Here is a 23,565-nt window from a genome sequence, read left to right on the forward strand (position 1 = left end):
GTTATGGAATACATAGATTTATGTGCTCAACTGCCATCAGTTGGACGTGAGGATTTACACCAGGTTTCAGCAGGTATAAGTCCTCACTCCCAAAGTTGGGCAGGGGAATCCACACTAAGATTGCTTAGCGCTAAGTGACCTTTATAGACTTGGTGCTTAGCGCAGATCTTAATGACACCTAGCTTTGAGTACCATTTACTGAATCTAGCCTTAAGTACAGCCGTGACACCAGTACACTGCTACCCAGAGTAAGCCACAGTGGTACATCCCCTCCCTAACCTTTTCCCCCAATCCCTCCCCAAAGAGTTTACCCCCTCCAAAGCAGAACCCCCCCCTCCCCAATTTAACCCTTCCCACCATCTGTTATATAGAAATAATACCACGACACTACAGCCAGGTGTCATCAATGCCAATCTGAACCTAGTGCAGTGCCGAGACAGGAGCAGAAGGGATTTACTCCTGTCTCAGAACACTAGACTAGCAGGGAAACCCCCAGGTATGATTGTTGGGGGGGGGGGGGTAAGCTCTTTGGGGAGGGGATCAAGGGGCTTGTGCCGCCATGGTGGGTTTTTAATTTTAATTTTTTTTTTCACTTTGGCCCACACCATGTTACATGTTTTGGCAGACAGCACAGGCGCGCCTATGCTATCTGCCAACGCATGTAACATAGTACCCATGTGGTAAGTGTTACCTTGTGTGGTAAATGCAGGACAGATGCTTGGCATGCCCCCTGCATTTACTGCACTTTACTAAAAGAGCCCTAAAGAAATGTACAGCATCTAGTTTCAGGATAATATATTGTGCCTGTCTGCATTCTTAACTGCTATGCAAGGAAAGCTTCTAGTTATATTTAATCACAGCTGCCTGGTAGCTCTTCAAAATCCTTACTGCATTCCACACGACAATTGGACAGCATGTGACATGGTCATCTAATCAAGTCTAAATTCTGGTTAGTCTTTCGGGAACTAAAAACAGATAAAGACCAGATTGTTATTTACCCCAGCATGCTGAAAAAGAGCTCACACATGAAATTGCTAACCTGTTACTAATACTCTGTAACCTATCATCCAAAACAGCCATGATACCCAAGGACTGGAGGGATGGCCAATGTGGCACCAATTTTAAAAAAAGGTTCCAGGACCTAACCCCCTCATTTATAACTAGGGTATAATGTGAGGTGATCCTCTGCCTAGATAGGTGAAAGGGTTAACGGGATTTAAAGGGGGAGGGTGTTATGGTTGGTACTAGTTACCGAGGATGGCCTGGAGTCATAAGAGATCAGGCCAGATGCCATCCTATACGTTTATTTTTCTACGATGGGGAGGGACAGACGGAGAATAGGAAATACTCTACTACAAACAGGATCACAGATATGATCTTTCCTCATTTGTCACTTCATGGAGCAATGGAGAGTTAGGTGACTTGCCCAAGGTCACAAGGAGCTACAGTGGGAATTGAACTCAGTTTCTACAGGTTTTCAGCCCATTGCGTTAACCAATAGGCTACTCCTCCACTCCAATAATATCATGCTTACAAGGCTGGGAGAAACAGGTATGTAGCACAGTATTTACATGGTTCAAATCCTATTTGTCAGACAGACAGACAACAATCAGTTCTGTTTAGCAACAGCACATCATTACCGTGGGCACTGAACTGTGGGGTGCACAGGGATCCATACTGTCTCCCATCTTATTTAATATCTACCTGGCTGAGCTGCTTCAGTCGATGGACACAAAATTCTATATCTAGGCTGATAAGGTGCAACTACTCATACCCACTGAACCAGAACTACCCACAGCTTTGAGCAAACTAATTACACATCTAACTGCAAATCAGGAATGGGCAAAAAAAAAAAACTGTGCCTGAACCCAAGCATAACAGAGATTCCTTGGGTACCTAACACAAGTTGACAAATACCGGTGGACCAGGGGCATAGCTACGGGTGGGCCTGGGTGGGCCCAGGCCCACCCAATCACAGCTCAGGCCCACCCAGCAGCTGAGCAGCCATACTGTTGCCACAGCCTTAATTTCTTCCCTGACGGCGGCGGCTGAATTGCGGCTCACTCAGCCACCTCCCACATCCTTTTCCCATCAGTCAGCACTCACTGGCAGCTCCTCCTCAGTCAGCGCGACGCTGGGCCTCATGTAATCTCGCGCTAAACACAGTCTCGCGGAGGTTACCTGAGGCCAGAGACGGCACAAGGAATCTTCCTCAATTTCACGCGCCTCTTTTTTTCTCCTTTCTTTAGAAGCAGGCCCTGCAGTGCCCCTCCCCCTTGCTTACCTTGCTGGCCCTCCCACCCACGCAACATCCCCTCGCCCAGGTTTTAAATCTTTTTTTTTACCTCCGTCGGAAGCGGCCGCATCACTGAAAGGCAAGCCCTGCCCATCAAGCCTTCTCTTCGTGAGTGAGTTCCCTCCGAGTCCTGCATTCAGACGTAATTTCCTCTTTCCGCGAGGGCGGGAGTCGGAGGGAACTCACTCACGAAGAGAAGGCTTGATGGGCAGGGCTTGCCTTTCAGTGATGCGGCCGCTTCCGACGGAGGTAAAAAAAGAGATTTAAACCTCGGGCGAGGGGATGTTGGGTGGGTGGGCGGATGGCAGCTAGACACGCTGGTAAGACTAGCAGTGGAATCGACCGCCCAGTGACAAGATGGCGGCCCTGCGAATTCGACAGGTCCTTCTCCCAGCTCCGCATGGGTCTCTTTAAGGTAGCTGCGGAAGCAGTGGCGCTGATGGAGGCATTGCTGGACAAGCATTTGCAGCCTCTTGAAGACCAACTTAGAAAAGTCCAGAGGCATTGCTGGACAAGCATTTGCAGCCTCTTGAAGACCAACTTAGAAAAGTCCAGGGACCGTTAGAGGACATGATTTGTGAATTCTTAAAGCAGCAGCAGCAGCAGCTTACAGGGGAGCTGGAGGCCCGAGTGCAGGTAGCAGATGAGTCGCTCTTCCAGGCACATAAAGCCCTTGAGGTGTGTCAGAAGGAGAGTTGCTGGACATGGGTGGTTGGAGGGCACGGGAGAGGAGAGTTGCTGGACATGGGTGGATGGAGGGTATGACAGGAAGGAGATGCACATGGATGAAGGGGAGGGAAGAGAGAGGAAGTGAGATGAACATGAATGGAGGGGAGAGAGGAGAAATGCTTGACATGGATGGAGGAGGGAGAGGAAAAATGCTGGACATGGATGGAGAAGAGGGAACGGAGAGAAGACATGCTGGACATGGATGGAGGGGAGGGAAGAGAGAGGAAGGAGATGAGATGAGGGAAAAGGAAGAGAGGAGAAAAACTACACATGGATGTAGAAAATAGGCAGAAGCTGAATCCACTGGACAGTCAAGTCTGCGGAGGACCCAGCTTTTACTTACGGATGTAGGGCAAGAAATGAAGAAGAAAGGAGGAAAGTAAAGAAATAAATGGAAAGGAAGCCCTAAAAATAGAGTTAAGAGGACAGATAACAGCAGAATCGGATACTGGGCCAGCATGATCAGAAAAACAAAGTCACCAGACAACAAAGGTAGAAAAAAATCATTTTATTTTCATTATAGTGTTTGGAATATGTCCTCTTTGAGAATCTGGTGCTCAACGTTAAAAGTTTATATTTGTTTATATTTATTTACTTATTTATGGCATTTTATCCCACATTAAACATGAATTAGATTGGAACCTGGGATCATTTAATTTTTTTTTCCTGGCTCTCTCCATGGCTATAGCCAGCTCTGCAATTTTGAGGGGAGGTGCAGAGGCGGACCGGGGAGAGAGCCTGTTGTTAAACATTTTTACCAGCACACCACTGGCTGGTGCCCACCCATCCAACCTGTTGGCCCACCCAAAAATTGCCTTCTGGCTACGCCACTGCGGTGGACAAATACCTGGCTTCAAAATACCTTTTGGGAAGTATGAACTCCCCCTAAAATCACAGGTCAGGAATCTTGGGATACTGTTGGACTCATCTCTCATTCTGATCCTGTAAATTCAATCACTTACGGCAGTTACAAAATCTCTCTCCATACAGTAGAAGTCCAAAACTCTGGATGCCAGACATCCAAACCACCTGAGATTCCGGACTGCCTGAGAATCTGAACTATACATTCTCCCTCCCCCCTCCCCCCCCAAACACAAATGGTCCTGCGTCTCTCTCTCCGTTCGCAGCCCTGCCCGCTTGCTCTTACTGTCACTCATACCTGTTAAGAAGTCTTCTGTGCTGCAGTGGCAGCCTTACTCACAAGCTGCTTCCGGCATGCACTGGGCCTTTCTCCTCTGACCCATCCTGCTCTCCTGAAAACAGCAAGTTGCATCAGAAGGGGTGAGACAGGTCAGAGGGGAAAGGCCAAGTGCATGCCAGAGGCAGCCTATAAGTAAGGCTAATGCTGACGCTGCAGCACGCAAGACTTCTGAACAAGTGACAGTGAGATCAAGCGGACAGAGCTGGAGGGAGGAGGCTTAGCCAGGGGAGGGCCTTGGGGGGGCCTGAGCCCCCTCCTATGGTGAAGAGAGATGCTAATGGGGAAGAGACAGACAGACAGTGGATGGGGAAGAGAGACGCTGGAAAAGTGCAGGATAACATTTGACTGTTCATCTCTTTATTCTTCCTTAAATCTGAATTTTAAAAGTACTGCCTGAGAATCCAGAAAATCCAAAAATCTGGACTGACCCAATCCCTGAGCAGTCCAGATTTTTGGACCTTGTATATTGAAATGATTCTGACCACAGTAGTCCATGCCATGTTAACATCTTGACCAGACCAGGGGCGTATCTGAACTGCGGCGGTAGGGGGGGCCAGGGCCAGAGAGGGGGGGCACATTATAGCCCCCCCCCCCCCGCCGCCGCCGCCGCCGCCATTGCCGATCCCCCTCCCCCCAGCCGCTGCCATTGCTAACCCTCCCCCTCCGTTGCTCGCCTACCTTCGCTGGCGGGGGACCCCAACCCCCGCCAGCCGAGGTCCGCGTCCTCCTGCCGCTGCCGGCTGCCTTTGGTCCTTTCATTCTTCCATTGAAGCTGGCGCCGACGAAAAAGTTTCTTTTGAATCTGACGTCGCTGCACGTTGCACGTTGTACGTGCAGGACGTCAGACTCAAAAGAAACTTTCGTCGGCGCCAGCTTCAATGGAAGAATTAAAGGACCAAAGGCAGCCGGCAGCGGCAGGAGGACGCGGACCTCGGCTGGCGGGGGTTGGGGTCCCCCGCCAGCGAAGGTAGGCGAGCAACGGAGGGGGAGGGTTGGCAGCGGTAGGGGGGTCCAGGGCGAAATCTGCGGGGGCCCAGGCCCCTGAGGCCCCACGCAGATACGCCCCTGGACCAGACTATTGCAATGTCCTTTACACTGGTCAAAACAAAGAGACCAGTGGCATACTTAGGGTAGTTGACACTCAGGGCTGGTCATTTTTTAACACCCTCTTCCAAAATCCAGTACTAGGCATATCGAGAATACAAAACACTCAGGACCTATAAAGCAATTCTACCATACCATAAGCAGTCATTTCTACGAGTCACAGAAGGAAAAGGAAAGCATCTTAAATACTACAGTGAGCACTAGAACATCAATTCACCTATTGTAAAACTAAACCAGACAGAATAGTACAGATCGTCGATCCTGCACAGTCAATGCACAGTCAATGCCAACTGAAAGCCATGTATTTTTCACAAACACACACCCTAATCCACTATAGAATAAGAAATCACCCTTTTAGCCTCCCCAAACAGTTGGGCCACCGACCACCTATGCATCCAGGATCTGTCCCCTCTCTCTCTGCCCCCTCTTTTTGGCCCCCAGGTCCATCGCCATTATCCCACCTGCCCCTAGTTCCAGCCCCAGCCCACATCTCCCACCTGCCCCCCCTTTTCAGCCCCCAGTTTCAGCCCCACTATTCCACCAGTCCCCAGTTTCAACCCCAGCCCTTTTTTACCACCAGTCCCGAGCTTCAGCCCCAGCCACTTCTCCCTGTCCCCTTTTCAGACCCCAGTCCCCACAGTTTCAGCCCCTGCCCTTGCCCCTTTTCAGCCCCCAGTTCCAGTACTAGCCCCCTTATCCCACCTACCCTCCTTCAGCCCCCAGTTCCAGTCCCAGTCCCCTTCATCCACATGCCTTGCATTAGGGCCCCCCCTTTTCAGCCCCAGACCCATTCTCCCACCTGCCCCCTTCTCAGACCCCAGTTCCAGCTCCAGGCCCCTTCTCCCATCTGAGCCCCCCCCGACCCAGTCTCCACCTGCCTACCAGCGCCATTGACATATAACCCTCTTCTCCTGCCACCCGGCACCCAGCCTTTAAAATAAAATCGATGAAGTGGCGGCGCAGCGCCTCGCGTCTGCTCTGTGTAAGAGAAGCAAATCACCTCATCGTGTCGGCCCTTCCCTCACAGGGCGGGACACAGTGAGGGAAGGGCCGACGCGACGAGGCGATTTTTGCTTCTTTTACATGCAGAGCAGACACGAGGCGCTGCGCTATATATATATATATATATATATATATATATATATATATAACCTAGTGGTTAGAGTACCAGTCTTGCAATCCAGAGGTGGCAGGTTCAAATCCTGTTGCTGCTCCTTGTGATCTTGGGCAAGTCACTTAAACCCTCCATTGCCTCAGGTACAAACTTAGATTGTGAGCCCTCCTGGGACAGAGAAATATCCAGTATACCTGAATGTAACTCACCTTGAGCTACTACTGAAAAAGGTGTGAGCAAAATCTAAATAAATAAATATATTATTTAAATGCAGTGCTGTTAAAAGTATATATTTTTGATACTATTTCACGTTAGTACTATTATCAGGTTTCAATTTGCTATTTTCAAGTTTACTTCATCTATTGTGTTTATGTATACTTGATCCTGATCCCTTTTAATGGGGACCCGTTTTACTGCCACAGGCTTCTTCAGGGGAAACTGTCTATCTTATAAGCTGCGTGAAAAAGAAAGCGTCAGTGGTAGAATAGGTTATACACACCAACTCCCTCGAGGCACATACTTCTCACCATGCTGCTGAGACCTCACGTTTACCGGCAAAGATCATTCCATACAAAATGCCACCAGTAGTCAAAAAGACTCAGGCACTGACGTCAACAAATAACGTTGAATCAAAATTACTTCACTTTATTGACACAATCACAAAAACACCGACCACTGAATATTGTCAATCAAACCCCCTGGTTCCATGGATCGAAGCAGTAAATCCAGCTTTGTTCACAACTTACCACCTCTGACATTTGGAAAAATCTGATGACATTCAAAATCCTTAAACTGATATTGACACACAACAATATGTGCCACCAGAGGGGCTCCTTTACTGTTTTGTAATAAACTGTTACGGTGCTCATTCATGTGGACATTTAAACTATGCTTAGTCTTTCCGATGTAGAGTTTATTACAAGGGCATCGAAACAAATAAATAACTTCTTGCGACTTACAGTTTGTGTAATTTTTCAAAACATAAACCTTGTCATCCACTGGGTTCCAGAACGATGTACATTCTTTGTAATTGCCGGTAAACGTGAGGTCTCAGCAGCATGCTTATAAGATATACAGTTTCACCTGAAGAAGCCTGTGGTGGTGAAATAGGTCCCCTGTGGTGGTGAAATAGGTCCCCTTAAAAGGGATCAGGATCAAGTATACATAAACACAATAGATTAAAAAAGGGATCAGGATCAAGTATACATAAACACAATAGATTAAGTAAACTTGAAAACAGCAAACTGAACCTTAATAATAGTTAAGTGCGTTTATATATACTTGGTAATTTTACTATTGTTATGATGTTAACAAAATTGTAAGTTTTATGTACACCACCTTGAGTGAATCTCTTCATAAAGGCGGTTAATAAATCACAATAAATAAATCAAATCACTTTACCATCCAAAGAGTGGATGCATCTTCATAAGTACATAAATATTGCCATAATGGGACAGACCAAAGGTCCATCAAGCCCAGCATCCCATTTCCAATAGTGGCCAATCCAGGTCACAAATATCTGGCAAGATCCCCAAAAAAGTACAAAACATTTTATAGTGCTTATCCCAGAAACAATGGATTTTCCCCAAGTCCAATTTAATAATGGTCTATGGACTTTTCCTATATGAAGCCGTACAAACCATTTAAAAACTCTGCTAAGCTAACCACCTTTACCACATTCTCTGGCAACAAATTCTAGAGTTTAACTACATATTGAGTGAAAAAAATTTTCTCCGATTCGTTTTAAATTTACTACTTTGTAGCTTAATCGCATGCCTCCTAGTCCTAGTATTTGAAAGCGTAACAGGCGCTTCACATCTACCTGTTCAACTCCCACTTATTTTATAGACCTCTATCATATCTCCCCTCAGCTGCCTTTTTTTCCAAGCTGAAGAGCCCTAGCCGCTTTAGCCTTTCCTCATAGGGAAGTCGTCCCATCCCCTTTTGTCATTTTTATCGCCGTTCTCTGCACCTTTTCTAATTCCACTATATTTTTTTGAGATGCGGTGACCAGAATTGAACACAGTATTCAAAGTGCGGTCGCACCATGGAGCGATACAAAGGCATTATAACGTCCTCATTTTTGTTTTCCATTCCTAATAATACCTAACATTCTGTTTGCTTTCTTAGCAGCAGCAGCACACTGAGCAGAAGGTTTCAATGTATCATCAACGACGACACCTTCAGTCATTATGCTGATTTTTAGTATGCTTTAACTTTAATTTGGAATCAATTAAACTCTTGGGTCTTTTACTAAGCTGTGGTAGTGTTTTTAGCTCGCAGTAGAAATCAGCTGGTGGTAAACGCTGAGATGCCCATAGGAATATAATGGGTGTCTCGGTGTTTACCACCAGCTGATTTCTACTGCGAGTTAAAACACTACCATGACTTAGTAAAAGACCCCCTTAGAGCCTTGTGAAATATACTTTATGAATCCACAGGCTAGTTAAGTACTTTAATTCTTTAATAAGTATCACATCCAACTTGCATCTGTTGCCTTTCAGTTTGTGTCTTTCTCCATGGCAGAAACCCATGATTCATACAGCCGCTCTTCCTAATCCGTCCTTGCTTCTTTCCTCATCCCCCTGCCTCCATCAATGCTCTGCTCATGTTGCTGCAGCCTGCACACAGGAGCGCAGACAGGACAGCTGCTTTCTGCTATCACATCACTCAATAGTTCTCAGTCTCCCATCTGCTGGTAGGAGAATGGTCTGGAGAAGAACGGAAGAACTTATTTATTTTTATTTATTTGTTACATTTATATCCCACATTTTCCCACCTATTTGCAGGCTCAATGTGGATTACAAAAGTACCGTAAAGGTGTTTGCCATTTCGGTTGATAACAAATACAAGATTGTGTTGAGGTCAGATGAGGTAGAAGTGAATCAGGCGTCATGGGGTGGAGGGGAAAGAGGAAAGTAAATTGACCAGTATGAACATTGATTATGTTGTGTTGCTGGGTGTGAGGATTTATGCTGGATCGGTGGGATAAGCTTTTTTGAAGAGGTGGGTTTTTAATGATTTCCTGAAGTTTAGGTGGTCATGTATTGTTTTCACTGCATATGGGAGTCCATTCCACAGTTGTGCGCTTATGTAGGAGAAGCTAGATGCATAAGTTGTTTTGCATTTTAGCCCTTTACAGTTTGGGTAATGTAGGTTTAGGTATGATCGTGTTGATCCAAGTCTGTTTCTTTTTGGTAGATCTATAAGGTCTGTCATGTATCCTGGGACTACGCCGTAGATGATTTTTTGGACCAAAGTGCAGATTTTGAAGATGATCCGTTCTTTGACTGGGAGCCAGTGCAGCTTTTCTGGAAGGAGTTTAGCGCTTTCAAATCGTGTTTTACCATATATCAGTCTGGCTGCTGTGGGTGGTCTGGAGTTTTTTTGTGAGTTGTTTTTTGCATCCCGCATAGATTCCGTTGCAATAATCTGCATGGCTTAGGACCATTGATTGTGTTAGTTTAAGAAAGGTATCCCTCGGGAAGAAAGGTTTTATTCGTTTGAGTTTCCACATTGAGTGGAACATTTTCTTTATTACGGTTTTTACTTGGTTCTTGAGAGTGAGGTTGCGGTCGATTGTGAGTGAGGTTGCTGTCTGAAATAGGGAGTGTGTGTCCTGGAGTGTTTATGGTTGAGGGTTTGTAGTTGTTATGTTGAGATGAGAGGATAAGGCAGTGAGTTTTTTCAGTGTTCAGTTTCAATTGGAATGAGTTTGCCCAAGAGTCCATGATGTTCAGGCCATCATTGATTTCGCTGGTTATTTCAGTCAAGGCATGTGTGAAGGGAATGTAGATTGTAACATCATCTGCATAGATGAATGGGTTAAGGCCTCGATTGGATAAGGATTTTGCCAGTGGGATCATCATCATGTTGAAGAGTATTGGTAATAATGGTGATCCTTGAGGTACTCCACAGGCTGCTTTCCACGGTGGTGATATGTTTGAATTTGATTTTACTTGATATGTTCTGGTGGTGAGAAAGCCCTTGATCCAGTTGAGTATGTTACCAACAATCCCGAAGTGGCCAAGGAGTCTTAGTAGTATATTATGGTTTACTATGTCAAATGCGTTCGACATGTCAAATTGAAGGAGAAGTATGCTTTTACCTATGGCTATTTCCTGTTTGAATTTGGCCAGGAGAGTGACTAGGACAGTTTCGGTACTATGGTGGGAGCGGAATCCTGATTGTGAGTCGTGTAGTATTGAGTGCTTGTCCAGGTATCCTGTAAGCTGTATGGTCACCAAGCTCTCCATCAATTTTACTACTAGAGGGATGGACGCAACTGGGCGGTAGTTGGTGAGGTCGTTTGTTTTTTTTCTTAGTGTCTTTTGGTATTGGGGTAAGTAGGATGTTACCATATTCTTCAGGGAAAACACCTTTTTGTAACGTGATGTTTAGGTGGGATGTAAGGTCTTCTATGAATCGGCTGGGAGCAGATATAAGTAGATGACTTGGACATATGTCCAGTTTGCAGAGGATGTTGGCGAATCTATGAGTCGCTTGTGTGGAGGAGTGGCCTAGTGGTTAGGGTGGTGGACTTTGTTCCTGGGGAACTGAGGAACTGAGTTTGATTCCCACTTCAGGCACAGGCAGCTCCTTGTGTCTCTGGGCAAGTCACTTAACCTTCCATTGCCCCAGGTACAAATAAGTACCTGTATACAATATGTAAGCCGCATTGAGCCTGCCATGAGTGGGAAAGCGCGGGGTACAAATGTAACAAAAATAAATAAATAAAAATAACTGATTCTGCGGTGAGTAGATTGAATGTAGGCCAGATACAGTCAGCTGGGAATTCGGCCAGGAATAGGTCTAGGTCATCGAAGAAGTTTTCAATGTTGGTATTGTGATGAAGAAGAGTACTGCGTAGTTTTGTTATTTTGTCCTTGAAGTAGGGAGCCAGTTTGTCTGTGGATGAAATGTCTGTATTGGATGTAGTGACAGGGGTGGTGTCTAGTAACTTATTTACGAGTTGAAATAGTTTCTTAAGATCTTTGTTATCCGGTCCTGGTTTAGTCTTGTAGTAGGACCTTTTGGTTTGTCTAATTGCGTTTTTGTATTTTCTGTGTATTTGTTTCCATGCATTGAGTGTATGTTCGGTTTTTTTTTCCATGCTCGTTCAAGTTTTCTGGATTGTGTTTTGAGTTTTTTAAATTCATCATTGAACCATGGTATTGAATTTTGTCTTTTTTATATTCTTGTCTTTAACGGTGCTATTTCGTTTAGTACGCTTCTGCATCTAGCCTCCCAGTGGTTGAGATAGTGTATGGAGTCAGTTCGTGTTGTCCATTCGTTGTCATATATCTGTTGCCAGAATATTTGTGGATCTATTTGCCCTCTTGTAGTGTAAGTTGTTTGTTCTGGTGTACGATTTGAGCCCTTCTTTCGCCAATTTAGGGATAGGTTCAGTTTGTGGTGGTTGGTCCAAGGTGCTTCTGACCATTTGATATCTGTTATTGATAGGTTATGATCTGTGGACAGTTTGATTGATAAGAGGTCTACCGTGTGTCCCTTGCATGTGAGGCCATGTGAGATCCCAAGACTGTAGGAAGTCTTTGCATTCGCGCGCATTGGCTGAGTTGGGGTCTTCTAAGTGAAGGTTTATGTTGCCTGGTATTAGTGTATTGGAGTTGTTTACACAAGTGCTTGAGATAAAATCCGTGAAGATAGGCTGGTTTTCGTTCCAGTTACCGGGCGGTCTGTAAAACAGGACGCAGGTCAGTTGATCAATTAGGGATTTGTTTTGGATTCTGAGTGAAGCAATTTCTAGTTGGGGTGTTATGGACTCAGCGATTGTTTCGATAGTGAATTGTGCTCGGTAAATTAACGCGATGCCTCCACCTCTCTTATCCGATCTGGTCCAGTGAGTGATTTTGTAACCTGGGGGGCATAGTTTGAGGATTATGGGGTAAACCTTTCCTGGGGACAACACAACTAGCAAGTTTTCAGGATATCTATAATAAATAGGCAAGACCAGTATATTCATATTTCTGAAGCACATTCATTATGGATAGCTAATGAGCCCAACTGGCCACAGGGTCAGCTGCGGAGACTTGGGAATCTCTGCTACATGCAATGGGAGAAAACCAGGACTGGATCAATTTATCCTTTAAAAAAAAATACAAGCCAGCTGGTAACTCTAGCTCAGAAAGCCTAGTACAAGCTGAACTTATTGAGCAGCAGCTGGCAATTCAATAGGTCCAAACACACAGCAGCTGACCTAAACAGCACATTTTTAACTGGGAATAAAAGAAGCTGGGATGATGGATGGATGATGACTTTACCATTTGGCATTATGGCCTACAGTGTATTTAAGTTAATTTTTTTCCTGGTTAGTAAATATGGAGGAACAGATGCTGTGTGATCAACAGGTAGTCTATGTTGTTCTAGTGTTTTAATAATTTAACAAATTGTCAGAATTAATGTCGGGCTTAAAAATAACTTTGTATATTAGCTCACTATATTCTGCCTGATCTGGGGGAGAGACAATTTGAATGCTCTGGAGACACTAGTCTTAGCTTTTCACAAAATGTAAAATTTTACACTGCAGAAAATGTCCTTTTCAGGGGACTTTAACTTGAAAAGCATATTATACTGGTGCAGTGTGATGTTTAAAATCCAATAAAACTTTCCGATTTAAATCTTTTAACTGTTGAGATTTAAAAGGTTGTTATTTTTTTTAACTAGAATGCAAAGCGCTATAGAACGATTCAATCTACCCATCTGTCTGGGAGCACAATAATGTCTGGAATACAATGGATTGTACAAAGTTGTTAGGAAGGAGGAGTAGTGGGCCTGGTACATACCTGGAAAATGATCTCATCTTTATTTTCTCAGGGTTGAAATGCACTGGAAAATTCCCAACTGATTTTCAAAGCTATTTAAGAGGGCAAGAGGGGCTCCAGCCCATTTAAATTGCCTAGGGCCGCTGATATTCCATGGCACTTAACCGGGAAGTACCGCTGAATTTCAGCTCTGACTGGCCACAAAAAATAATGGGTAGGTCAGTAACAGTGCAAAGCACAGTACTAGGGAGGAGCCAGCGGTTATGAAGGTGCAGACAATATTCAGAACTGGGACACACATGGAGGGGCATAATCAAAAGGGACGCCCAAGTTTTCCTGGGGACATCCTCGCAGGACGGCCCCATGATGGGGCGGGGAAACCCGTATTATCGAAACAAGATGAGCATCCATCTTTCGTTTTGATAATACGGTCGGGGACGCCCAAATCCTGATATTTAGGTCGACGTTAGAGATGGTCGTCCTTAGACTTGGTCGTTTCTGATTTTTGGCGATAATGGAAACCGAGGACACCCATCTCAGAAATGACCAAATCCAAGCCATTTGGTCTTGGGAGGAGCCAGCATTCGTAGTGCCAGGACATCAACCGGACACCCTAGGGCGCACTGCAGTGGACTTCACAAATTGCTCCCAAGTGCATAGCTCCCTTACCTTGTTTGCTGAGCCCCCAAAACCCACTACCCACAACTGTACACCAGTACCATAGCCCTTAGGGGTGAAGCGGTAACAGGTGGGGGGGGGGGATGGGCCTGGGTCCGCCTGCCTGAAGTGCACTGCAGTACCCACTAAAACTGCTCCACAGACCTGCATACTGCTGCGAGGACCCGAGTATGACATTTGAGGCTGGCATAGAGGCTGGCAAAAAATATTTTTAAAGTTTTATTTTAGGGTGGGAGGGGGTTGGTGATCACTGGGGGAGTAAGCGGAGGTCACCCCGATTCCCTCCAGTGGTCATCTGGTCAGTTTGGGCACCTTTTTGAAGCTTGGTCGTAAGAAAAAATGGACCAAGCAAAGTTGCCCAAGTGCTCATCAGGGACGCCCTTCTTTTTTCCATTATCGGCCAAGGACGCCCATGTGTTAAGCATGCCCCAGTCCCGCCTTCGCTATGCTTCTGACACGCCCCCGTGAACTTTGGTCATCCCCACGATGGAAAGCAGTTGAGGACGCCCAAAATCGGCTTTCGATTATGCCGATTTGGGCGACCTTGGGAGAAGGACGCCCATCTCCTGACTTGTGTCGAAAGATGGGCGCCCTTCTCTTTCGAAAATAAGCCTGTTAGCTAACCTGTCTCAGAAAAATGTCATAATACTGCAAATGCTACTCCTGCCAGAATTCTGCGCAACTGTAGAACACAGAATTTGCACAGAATTTCCCAGTCGTACAGAATTCAATATTTCTGCACAGAATCTGCACTTTCAGCTGACTGCCCAAGACTGGGGACTGCGGCGCAGCGGCCTTGGGGGGGGGGGGTCGTTGGCAGCAGGAACCTCGGGGGGCGGTGCCGGGGCCTTGCCCCGGGCCTGGCCCAGTCTCTTGGCGGCCCTGGCACAGACAAGACAGGTACTTGCTGTGATACCTCTCTTGCTACTAGCTCCTGCTCCCATTGATCCATGCTGCTGCAAAGCATCAATCTAGTCCACAAACCCACAACTTTATGTAATTATGTGAGCAGAATGTGGATACCCATTGCTATGAAGGTCTCTGTAGACAAAAGGCTACCTTTATCAACATCGATCACTGATCAGCACCAGTCCTTTCAGAAATACAGTTAACCAGCACAACTGAGATGGTCATTACTGAAGAACACAGCCAAACATCAAATCTCAAATGAAACGCTGATGTAAGCACTTTTCTCCACAGTCCACAAATTTATTTCACATATTACTTTCTGAAAGATGTTCAGTGGTTTAGCTCCCATTCACTACCAACCTGGGCCAGAATTAGACTGTTAGCCATAGAGATTAAATATTTCATAATTCTACTTTTTTTTAAACTCTTTAATTTAGGTTCAAATCATAAATAAAGATTGGCATACCAATGTATAGTTTTCCATTCTGCACACCAGTAAGACAACACCAAACATCTCTGAACAAGCTTCTCTCCCATCCCCCCTAATTCTTGTCCCCTACCTACCCTCTCCATATAAACACTCAAGAGTGTACCACCACTGCAATATTTCATCCAGTCTTATTGAAAAAAGGAACCTTCTCAGTTATACTCAACATCTCCTTACTGTATCCCTCCATTTTACTTTAAATAAAAATCCTCCCCTATCAAAATCCCTGTGTATTCTATGGTTACCCCTTCACCATCTCCTATAATGTTCCCATACCCTCTCAAATAGTCTATCATGCCAGATTGCAGTTAAATCTGGCTAAAGTTACAGACCATACCAATTCTCTACAAACAGGTTTTATTGATGAAGGTTCTGTCTCCCACCAACAGGACACCACTTCCATTCAGGCTGCTATCAATACCTTAACTAGAATTGTTCGTATATGGAGTTCTGTATGTCTGGTAGCCCCAGCAATAAAATATCTTGGAGTCCTACCCCAGAGCCACCCCCATAATCTCCTGGATCAAGTATGAGACCAATTTGAGGCATTACAATAGGACCCTACTTCCTTTCAGTCCCACCAACAGCACTCACCGACAGTGGGTTACATCTCACCCAAACTAGAGTGCATCCGATACCACTGATGCAAAATTTTGTAACTATTCTACACATTAGCAGACATCAGTCCCCTGGTTGCCCCCTCATAATGCCTACTTTTGGCTTTGATCTAAAAATTCCCTGGTCTTATTCCCATTTTACAACATGCCTGGTTTTCTCTGCTAAAGTGGGGAATAAGCAATATAGCTTTGAAACTAATTCCTTAGCATAATTTTCATACACTGGAGTTTCAAATTCAGATATAACCCTACTTAAATCTGCTTTAACTTTTCTATTGCTAATACAGAATTTGAGTTGGAAATAACTGGATCTACTCTCCCCTGCCAACGTATATTCCTTCTTCAGCTCCCTACATAGGAAGGGCATGGAATTAAAAAATATATATATATTTAAATGACCTTCATATTTTAAACAGGGCATAGAGGGATTTAAGCTGCACAGAGCAGCAGGTACAAGTCTGGCCATAATTAGTGCATATTGTCATTTATCTAGAGGCTAATCTACACTCAAACTTGTACATATTTACAGGTGGAATCACTGATCCACATCTTATACGGATGTGAACCGAGGGTGGAGAGTGGAGGAAAAAAAAAAGCATTTGATAATACCTAAATTTGGGCAGGACATTGGTATGGATAAGTGGTTGTCAACTGTAGGAGTGTTTAATAGTCATCTCAGTTAAGAAAAAGATGGTGTTGTAACATTTGGATTATTTTCTAGAATTAAGTTAACAGCTTTCATGTATTGTAACTGTGTGACTCTTGAGGCCAACCTACCTGTAACTGCGCATAGTATAGGGATCCACATAACAGCGCAGGTTATGTGAAGCCAACATAATAAGCTATGTCACAGCCAAATGTTAGGCAGACAGAATGGACCATACAAGTCTTCGTTGGCCTTAATTTACTATGTTACTATGAACTTCAAAAAAAAGGAGTTATAAATAATGTATTTGAACTTACTAAACCAAAGAAGGTACTGCAAAGGGGGGGAGGCTTGAAGAACTCTGCTCCCATAGCACCCAGTTTAACCTCTACTGCCATCCAATCCATCATACTTTCACTGCTATCTGATGCTTTTGCTGCTTGTATGATCTGTGTGATATTGTCCCTTTCAGGTCTCCTGGCTACTGTCCAATATCTCTAACTAGAGAGACTCCTGAGAAAATTAAGGAGTCATGGGATAGGAGGCAATGTCTTTCGGTGGATTCAAAATTGGTTATTGGACACAAAACAGGGGGTAGGGTTAAATGGCCATTTTTTTTTTCAATAGAGGTGGGTGAATAGTGGAGTGCTGCAGAGATCTGTACTGGGACCTGTGCTATTTAACATATTTATAAATGATCTGGAAATTGCAACAACGAATAAGGTGATTAAATTTGTAGATGACATGAAACTATTCAAGGATGTCAAAACGCATGTGGATTGTGAAAAATTGAAGGAAGACCTTAGGAAATTGGAACTGGGAATCCAAATGGCAGAAAAAATGTAATGTGGACAAATGCAAAGTGATGCACATTGGGAACAAAACTCCAAATCATAGTTATCTGATGCTAGGGTCCACTTTAGGAGTCAGCTCTCAAGAAGAAGAACTAGGTGTCAAGACAATATGTTGAAATCTTCTGCCCAGTGTGCGGCGGTGGCCAAAAAAGCTAACAGGATGCTAGAAACAATTAGGAGAGGGATACAAAATAAGACCAAAAATATTATAATGCCTCTATATTGATCCTTGGTGCAACCTCACCTTGAGTATTGTGTTCAATTCTGGTCGCCGTATCTCAAAAAAGATATAGAGAAATTAGAAAAGGTTCAAAGAGAGGGGATGGAACTGCTCCCAAATGAGAAAGGCTAAAGAGATTAGGGTGCCTCATCTTGGAAAGCAGACAGCTGAGGAGGGATATGATTGAGGTCTACAAAATCCTGAGTGGTGTGGAAGGGGTAGGTGAATCGATCTTTCATTCATTCAAAAAGTACAAAGACCGAGGGACACTCAATGAAATTGCATGGAAATACTTTTCCTAGTGGTTAGTGCAGCGGACTTTGATCCTGGGGAACTGGGTTCAATTCCCACTGCAGCTCCTTGTGACTCTGGGCAAGTCACTTAACCCTCCATTGCCCCAAGTACAAATAAGCACCTATATATACTAAGTAAACCACTTTGAATGTAGTTGCAAAAAAAAAAAACCCACATACAAAAAGGCAGTATATCAAGTCCTTTCCCCTTTTAAAACAAATAGGAGGAAATATTTTTTCACTCAAAGAATATTTAAGCTCTGGAATTTGTTGCCGGATGTGGTAACTGTGGTTAGCAAATCTGGGTTTAAAAAAGGTTTGGACAAGTCCCTGGAGGAAAAGTCCATACTCTGTTACTGAGGTGTACATGGGGGAAACCACTGCTTGCCCTGGGATTAGTAGCATGGAATGATGCTACTAATTGGGTTTCTGTTCAGAAGAATCCGCAACCAAGCGGAGAACTTGAACGCCCCACGGGAAAACACAAGTATAAGTGAGACTGGGATGTTTGACCACGGGAATGCAAATCCTGGAGTCAAGAATCTTAAAAAGTTTGTTTATTGATGAAAAGACTCGACACAACTGTTGTGTTTCGGCCGTCAGGCCTGCATCAGGAGTCTTGCTGAATAACGTGTTCTTCTGGGGTCTGAGACTCAATAAACGACACGTTATTGAGCAAGACTCCTGATGCAGGCCTGACGGCCGAAACTCAACAGTTGTGTCGAGTCTTTTCATCAATAAACAAACTTTTTAAGATTCTTGACTCCAGGATTTGCATTCCCGTGGTCAAACATCCCACTCTCACTTATACTAATTGGGTTTCTGCCAGATACTTGTGACCTGGATTGGCCACTGCTTGAACTAGGATACTGAGCTAGATGGACCATTGTTCTGACCCAGTATGGCTATTCTTATGTTCTTATAATGCAAAGCATTAATAAAAAAGGCCAAAAGAGAATACGAAGAAAACCCTGCCTCTGAGGCAAAAACTCATAACTTTTTCAGGTATATCAGAAGCAGAAAGCCTGTGAGGGAATCTGTGGGACCGTTAGATCATCAAAGAGGAAAAGGGGCACTCAGAGGACAGGGCCATAGCAGAGAGGCTGAACAAATTCTTTGCTTTGGTCTTTACTGAAGAAGATCTAAGAGATATACTTGAACCACAGATGGTTTTCAAGGTTGACGATGCGGAGAAACTGAAAAATCTCAGTGAACCTGGAAAATGTACTGAGCCAAAATCGACAAATTAAAGAGTAGTAAATCACCTGGACTGGATGATATACACCCTAGGATACGGAAAAAAAACTCAAATATGAAATTGCAGATCTGCTGTTCTTTTCTTTATTTTTAGTTTCATTGTGCTTTGTAAACCACCTAGATGTGTTTTTGCGATGGGTGGTAAATCAAATATATAACCAACTTGGAAATTCGGAAAGTTCAAGGAGGCAGACAGCCATTTTCAAATAGACTAGTGGTGATGCAGCAGATGAAATTAGGCCATGCTCCTCCTACCCTCTCACCAGTCCTGAGGGAGGGGCGAAGGAAAGTAGTTAGTGCAGAGCAATGTATACTAGCAATGCATTCAAAAGGCCCTCAGCATATCATTAGCATTGTGTATATTTAGGCAAAACATGGTAATAGGAAGCATGGCAAAAAAGTGTACTAGAATCAGCATGAACAATTTAGCACACTTTAAAGCACATAGATGCCTAAACTATGAAACATATAAATGGCAAGTGACCGACTCACCTGCAAATGCGCAGTAGAGACTTCCCTCTCTGTCCCGCCCTCGTGTCAAGACGTGATGACGTCAGAGGGCGGAACAGAGAGGGAAATGGAGTCGGACGCTGCCGCTGGAGCCTGGAAATGAACATCGCGCACAACCTCCCCCTCCCCCCAACCCCCGCCGCCGCTCCCGCCCCCTCCATATCAGGCTGCCTGCACTGACCTGACAGCGCCTCACTTCCGTGTGGAAGCGCTGCAGGCCTGCAGCGCTTTCACACGGAGGTGAGCGGCGCTGTCAGGTCAGTGCAGGGGGCCTGGCACGGAGGGGGGAGGGAGCAGTGGCGAGGAGGGTTGCTGGAAATCTCGCCCGTTTTAACGGGCTTAACAGCTAGTTAAACAGAGAACAGAAAATGATACTTTCAATATGTTCGTGCTGAAGCAGTTGCCATCATAGAATAGAGATTAGGGCTTTCCTGATCATTTTCTTTTCTTTAGTCCTATCAGAACTGTCCAGGACCATCCTCTGTTCAACAGGCACAAACTCATAGGTCCTGGATTGGTCTGGTATGGATGACAAGGAAATGCTACTTATCTAATGACACCATATAACTCATAACATTGGCTGCTTTACAACTGGCATGTGGAAAACACAAAATCAATGACTGAGATCACAAAAGTACGTGGCTAATTTATATTTATTGCAACTTATTAACAGGTGTTCACAGGAACTTATAACTCACCAAAATCCCACATCTAAAAAAAAAACTCTTCACTCCTATAACTGTACTTTTGCTGCACTACCCAGCAAACTGCACCCCCCCCCCCCCCCCCCCCCCCACCCAATGAAACTAATTAAAATGCATTAATGATGTTCAGGACAGTGAAGGTAACATAGCCTGCTTCTGCAAGGTTTGTAGAGTGTACCATATTTGAAAGAAATCCCTGCAACAAAGACATCTGCCTGGATTATGGAAGACAATAATACCTTATGAGCTAGGGTTATAATTAGGCACTGCATCCATTGTAATCCTATGGACGTCATCATCCCCTACTAGCATCTGTTGACAGATCTCATACCACGCATATCACTGAAATGGCAACGGTCTAGTGAGAGCAACCCACAAATAGAAACAATGGCACATTACTTGCACACCCTTCCAAGACTGTCTCATTGAACATTAATGCTAGGCAGTGCTGGACTGTGCTGAGATCACCATGTTAAGAATAAAATTACTAAGAGAAAAGCCAGCTGCAGCCTCCCCTCCCCACCAATAAATATGGCAACTGGGAAACTTTCTGGAGGTAACTTCAGCCCTCTGGAAAAAAAAAATTCAGTGCTCTCAGATCATTTCAATGCCATTTGACCGTGCACAGTATATTTCCCAGGATGAAAGGAAGCAGCCTGCTACCTGCCAAGATATGAGAAACACTCTCACTGGATGTTATTTTGGACAACCCATATCAGTTTAACATTTTAAAACAATGTTCAGGTCACATACAGTGAACTGAATCTAAGCTGAGGAGTGTTTATTTGATGAGAGCACAACTCCCAGCTCTGGACTTCTGAACAGACCTAGAAGTTAGAATAAAAACAATAAAGTTCGGAAAAGTCAACCCCATAAGCACTTTTGATGTAAATGTTACTTGTTCACTCTTTCACTCCTCTCAGGTAGATTACCTAAACCGCAAATATGATCAATTTCTTTAAAAAGAGACACAAGCTATAACTTATGTTTATTTGAAACCAAAGAAATATAAAATTCTTAATCTATCATGCTACTCAGTCAAGTGTGTGTTCTAGCAGCAGAGTTAGGCATGTGCATCAGCACAGACTGGAGCCTTTAAGAGTTGTACTCCTACCTGGATAAATCAAAATTACTATTATTACCAGATATAAAATATTCCACGGCAGCAATTGACCAACAAATGTACAAAAGGAAATATCTGTTCCATTTTGCATTCAGTTCTAAAAATTATGGGTTCTTAACCCAGCTATCTGCCTCCTGACCTATGCCATAGCCCCAAGGACACTCCAAACTAAGTCAAAAGAAATTGTTAAATATATGGTCCAGAACTGAGGGAGCATTCACTGCAAAATAACACAGAAAAACAAACAAACAAAACAAAAAGAAATCCTCCATTCCCACTGTCAACCTGAACGCTCAGTTAATCTATATTACTGAGAATAATTCATATTTTTTCACTGATGTAAAAAGTCACCATTGACTCATTTGTCACTTGTTTTGTATGTACATCAGTTTTTTTTATGCATTTTTATGTTTGAATATGTATTACTTTGTGATCTGCCTTGGTCCAGGGAGAATATAAACAAACCATAAACCATATGCAAACTTACAGCCAGAGCTAATAACTTGGGGGCCCTTTTACTAAAGGTTAGCACCCGCTAAACTTTAATAAAAAGGCCCCTTACTGTGTTTACACACATTATTTATAATAAGTTCCATACAATAAAATGGAACCTGCATAATGGCATTAAGGTGTGATAACATGGTAGCGCATGTTAGTAACTAGCTGTTAGACTGCGCAAAACAGCACTATATCAGGGGCTGTGCAAGTAGTGCGGCCACACAGGAAACAAATATGTAGGAGCACAAGGATTGACCCAACCACACCATCTGCTCTCACTGGCGGTGAAGCAGACAGGGGGCACCAGTGGGCATGTCACACAGGGCGCAACTATAGGTTGGAACGGTCCTGGCGCAAAGGTCCGATAGGTTTTTAGTAAACCAAGCCAAGTACAACCACCACCACAACCACAAACCTTATGAAGAGGAGGAAATGTAAAAGCCTGCTAACACTAACTAACTTAATTTTCACGTCTTTTTTTTCTCTGGGACCAGCCCAGCAGCAATACTGTACACTGCACCATAAATAAACTGAGGTTTAATTGCTGGATCTGCTTTCTGCAGCAACTCCAGATGCTGGGGATAAAAATGGGAATCTCCAAACATTAGAGCACACGATAACTACAGATGGGTACAGGGCACAAAAATGCAAGGTTCTGTAGGGAGCCAGGGTTGGTGACACTCCAGAGTGTCACCGTGATAGCTTGGTTAGGGAGGGAGTTTTAAGAACAAAATTAGTAGCTTTGATTGAGGGCTCTCAAAATACAATGGGTATAGAGAGTGGGTGGTGAACTGATCTTGAGGTTCAAACAAGCAGTGCTTCTCAACCCAGTCCTCCAGTTACACTGTCAGGTTTTTCAGGATATCCACATTGAATATGCATTGAATAGATCTTCAATACCAAGGAAATAGTATATGCAATTCTCTCTCATCCTGAAAACCAGCCCGATTGGGTGTGCCCCAAGGACTGGCGTTAAGGAGAACTCTGTACAGTATAAAGTGAGAGAACTCTCTGGACATGATACACTCAGTCCTTACTGACCTTCCTTTGCTGCTTCTCCCAGGCGGGGTCCAGCAGCAGATCCCTGTCCCACTCATCTTCTTGGAGCATGTACTCATCTTCGTAGGTGTAGTTGTACTGCACGTGCGTCTCCACTTGATTCATGTTGCCGGGAAGGTGGCAGAACCAACGATGCGCTTGCTAGGACTGTTTGGCTGAGCACCGGGGCTGGACGGCAGCAGCACAGAGACGAAGCAGCGAGTGCGCGCGAGCCCGCCGACAGCTCCTGACCTGTGCCTCGCTCTCTCCGGAGAAGCATCGAGGGGGGCGCGCGGCGGGTTATTATCCTTCCCGGCCCACGTGACCGCGCCCTGTCCTTCCCCTACCGGCGGGAGCGAGAGGTTATGACCTTTACTTTACACCACCTTAACTTGTGCCTCTGAAGTGACCGTCGGCTGCGCTTTAACAAATCGCTGCGTCTGAGAATAGCACTGTAACCTCGGAGTCGCCCTCGTAGAGCGGTGAATGCGGCCATTCATTT

At 44.5% G+C, this 23,565-nt stretch overlaps 1 protein-coding gene across 1 annotated transcript in view; it reads right to left on the bottom strand.

The window, feature by feature from the left end:
- ACTN2 (actinin alpha 2) overlaps positions 1-23,331 on the bottom strand; it is a 193,913-nt gene extending 170,582 nt beyond the window's left edge. The window contains exon 1 of the mRNA XM_030196517.1: positions 23,067-23,331. Coding sequence (XP_030052377.1) covers positions 23,067-23,189 — 123 coding nt within the window. The 5' untranslated portion in view covers positions 23,190-23,331. The remainder of the gene's footprint in view (positions 1-23,066) is intronic.
- Between the last annotated feature and the right edge of the window lie 234 nt (positions 23,332-23,565).

The sequence above is a fragment of the Microcaecilia unicolor genome, chromosome 3 (assembly GCF_901765095.1).
Source record: "Microcaecilia unicolor chromosome 3, aMicUni1.1, whole genome shotgun sequence".
In the NCBI taxonomy this organism is placed as follows: domain Eukaryota; kingdom Metazoa; phylum Chordata; class Amphibia; order Gymnophiona; family Siphonopidae; genus Microcaecilia; species Microcaecilia unicolor.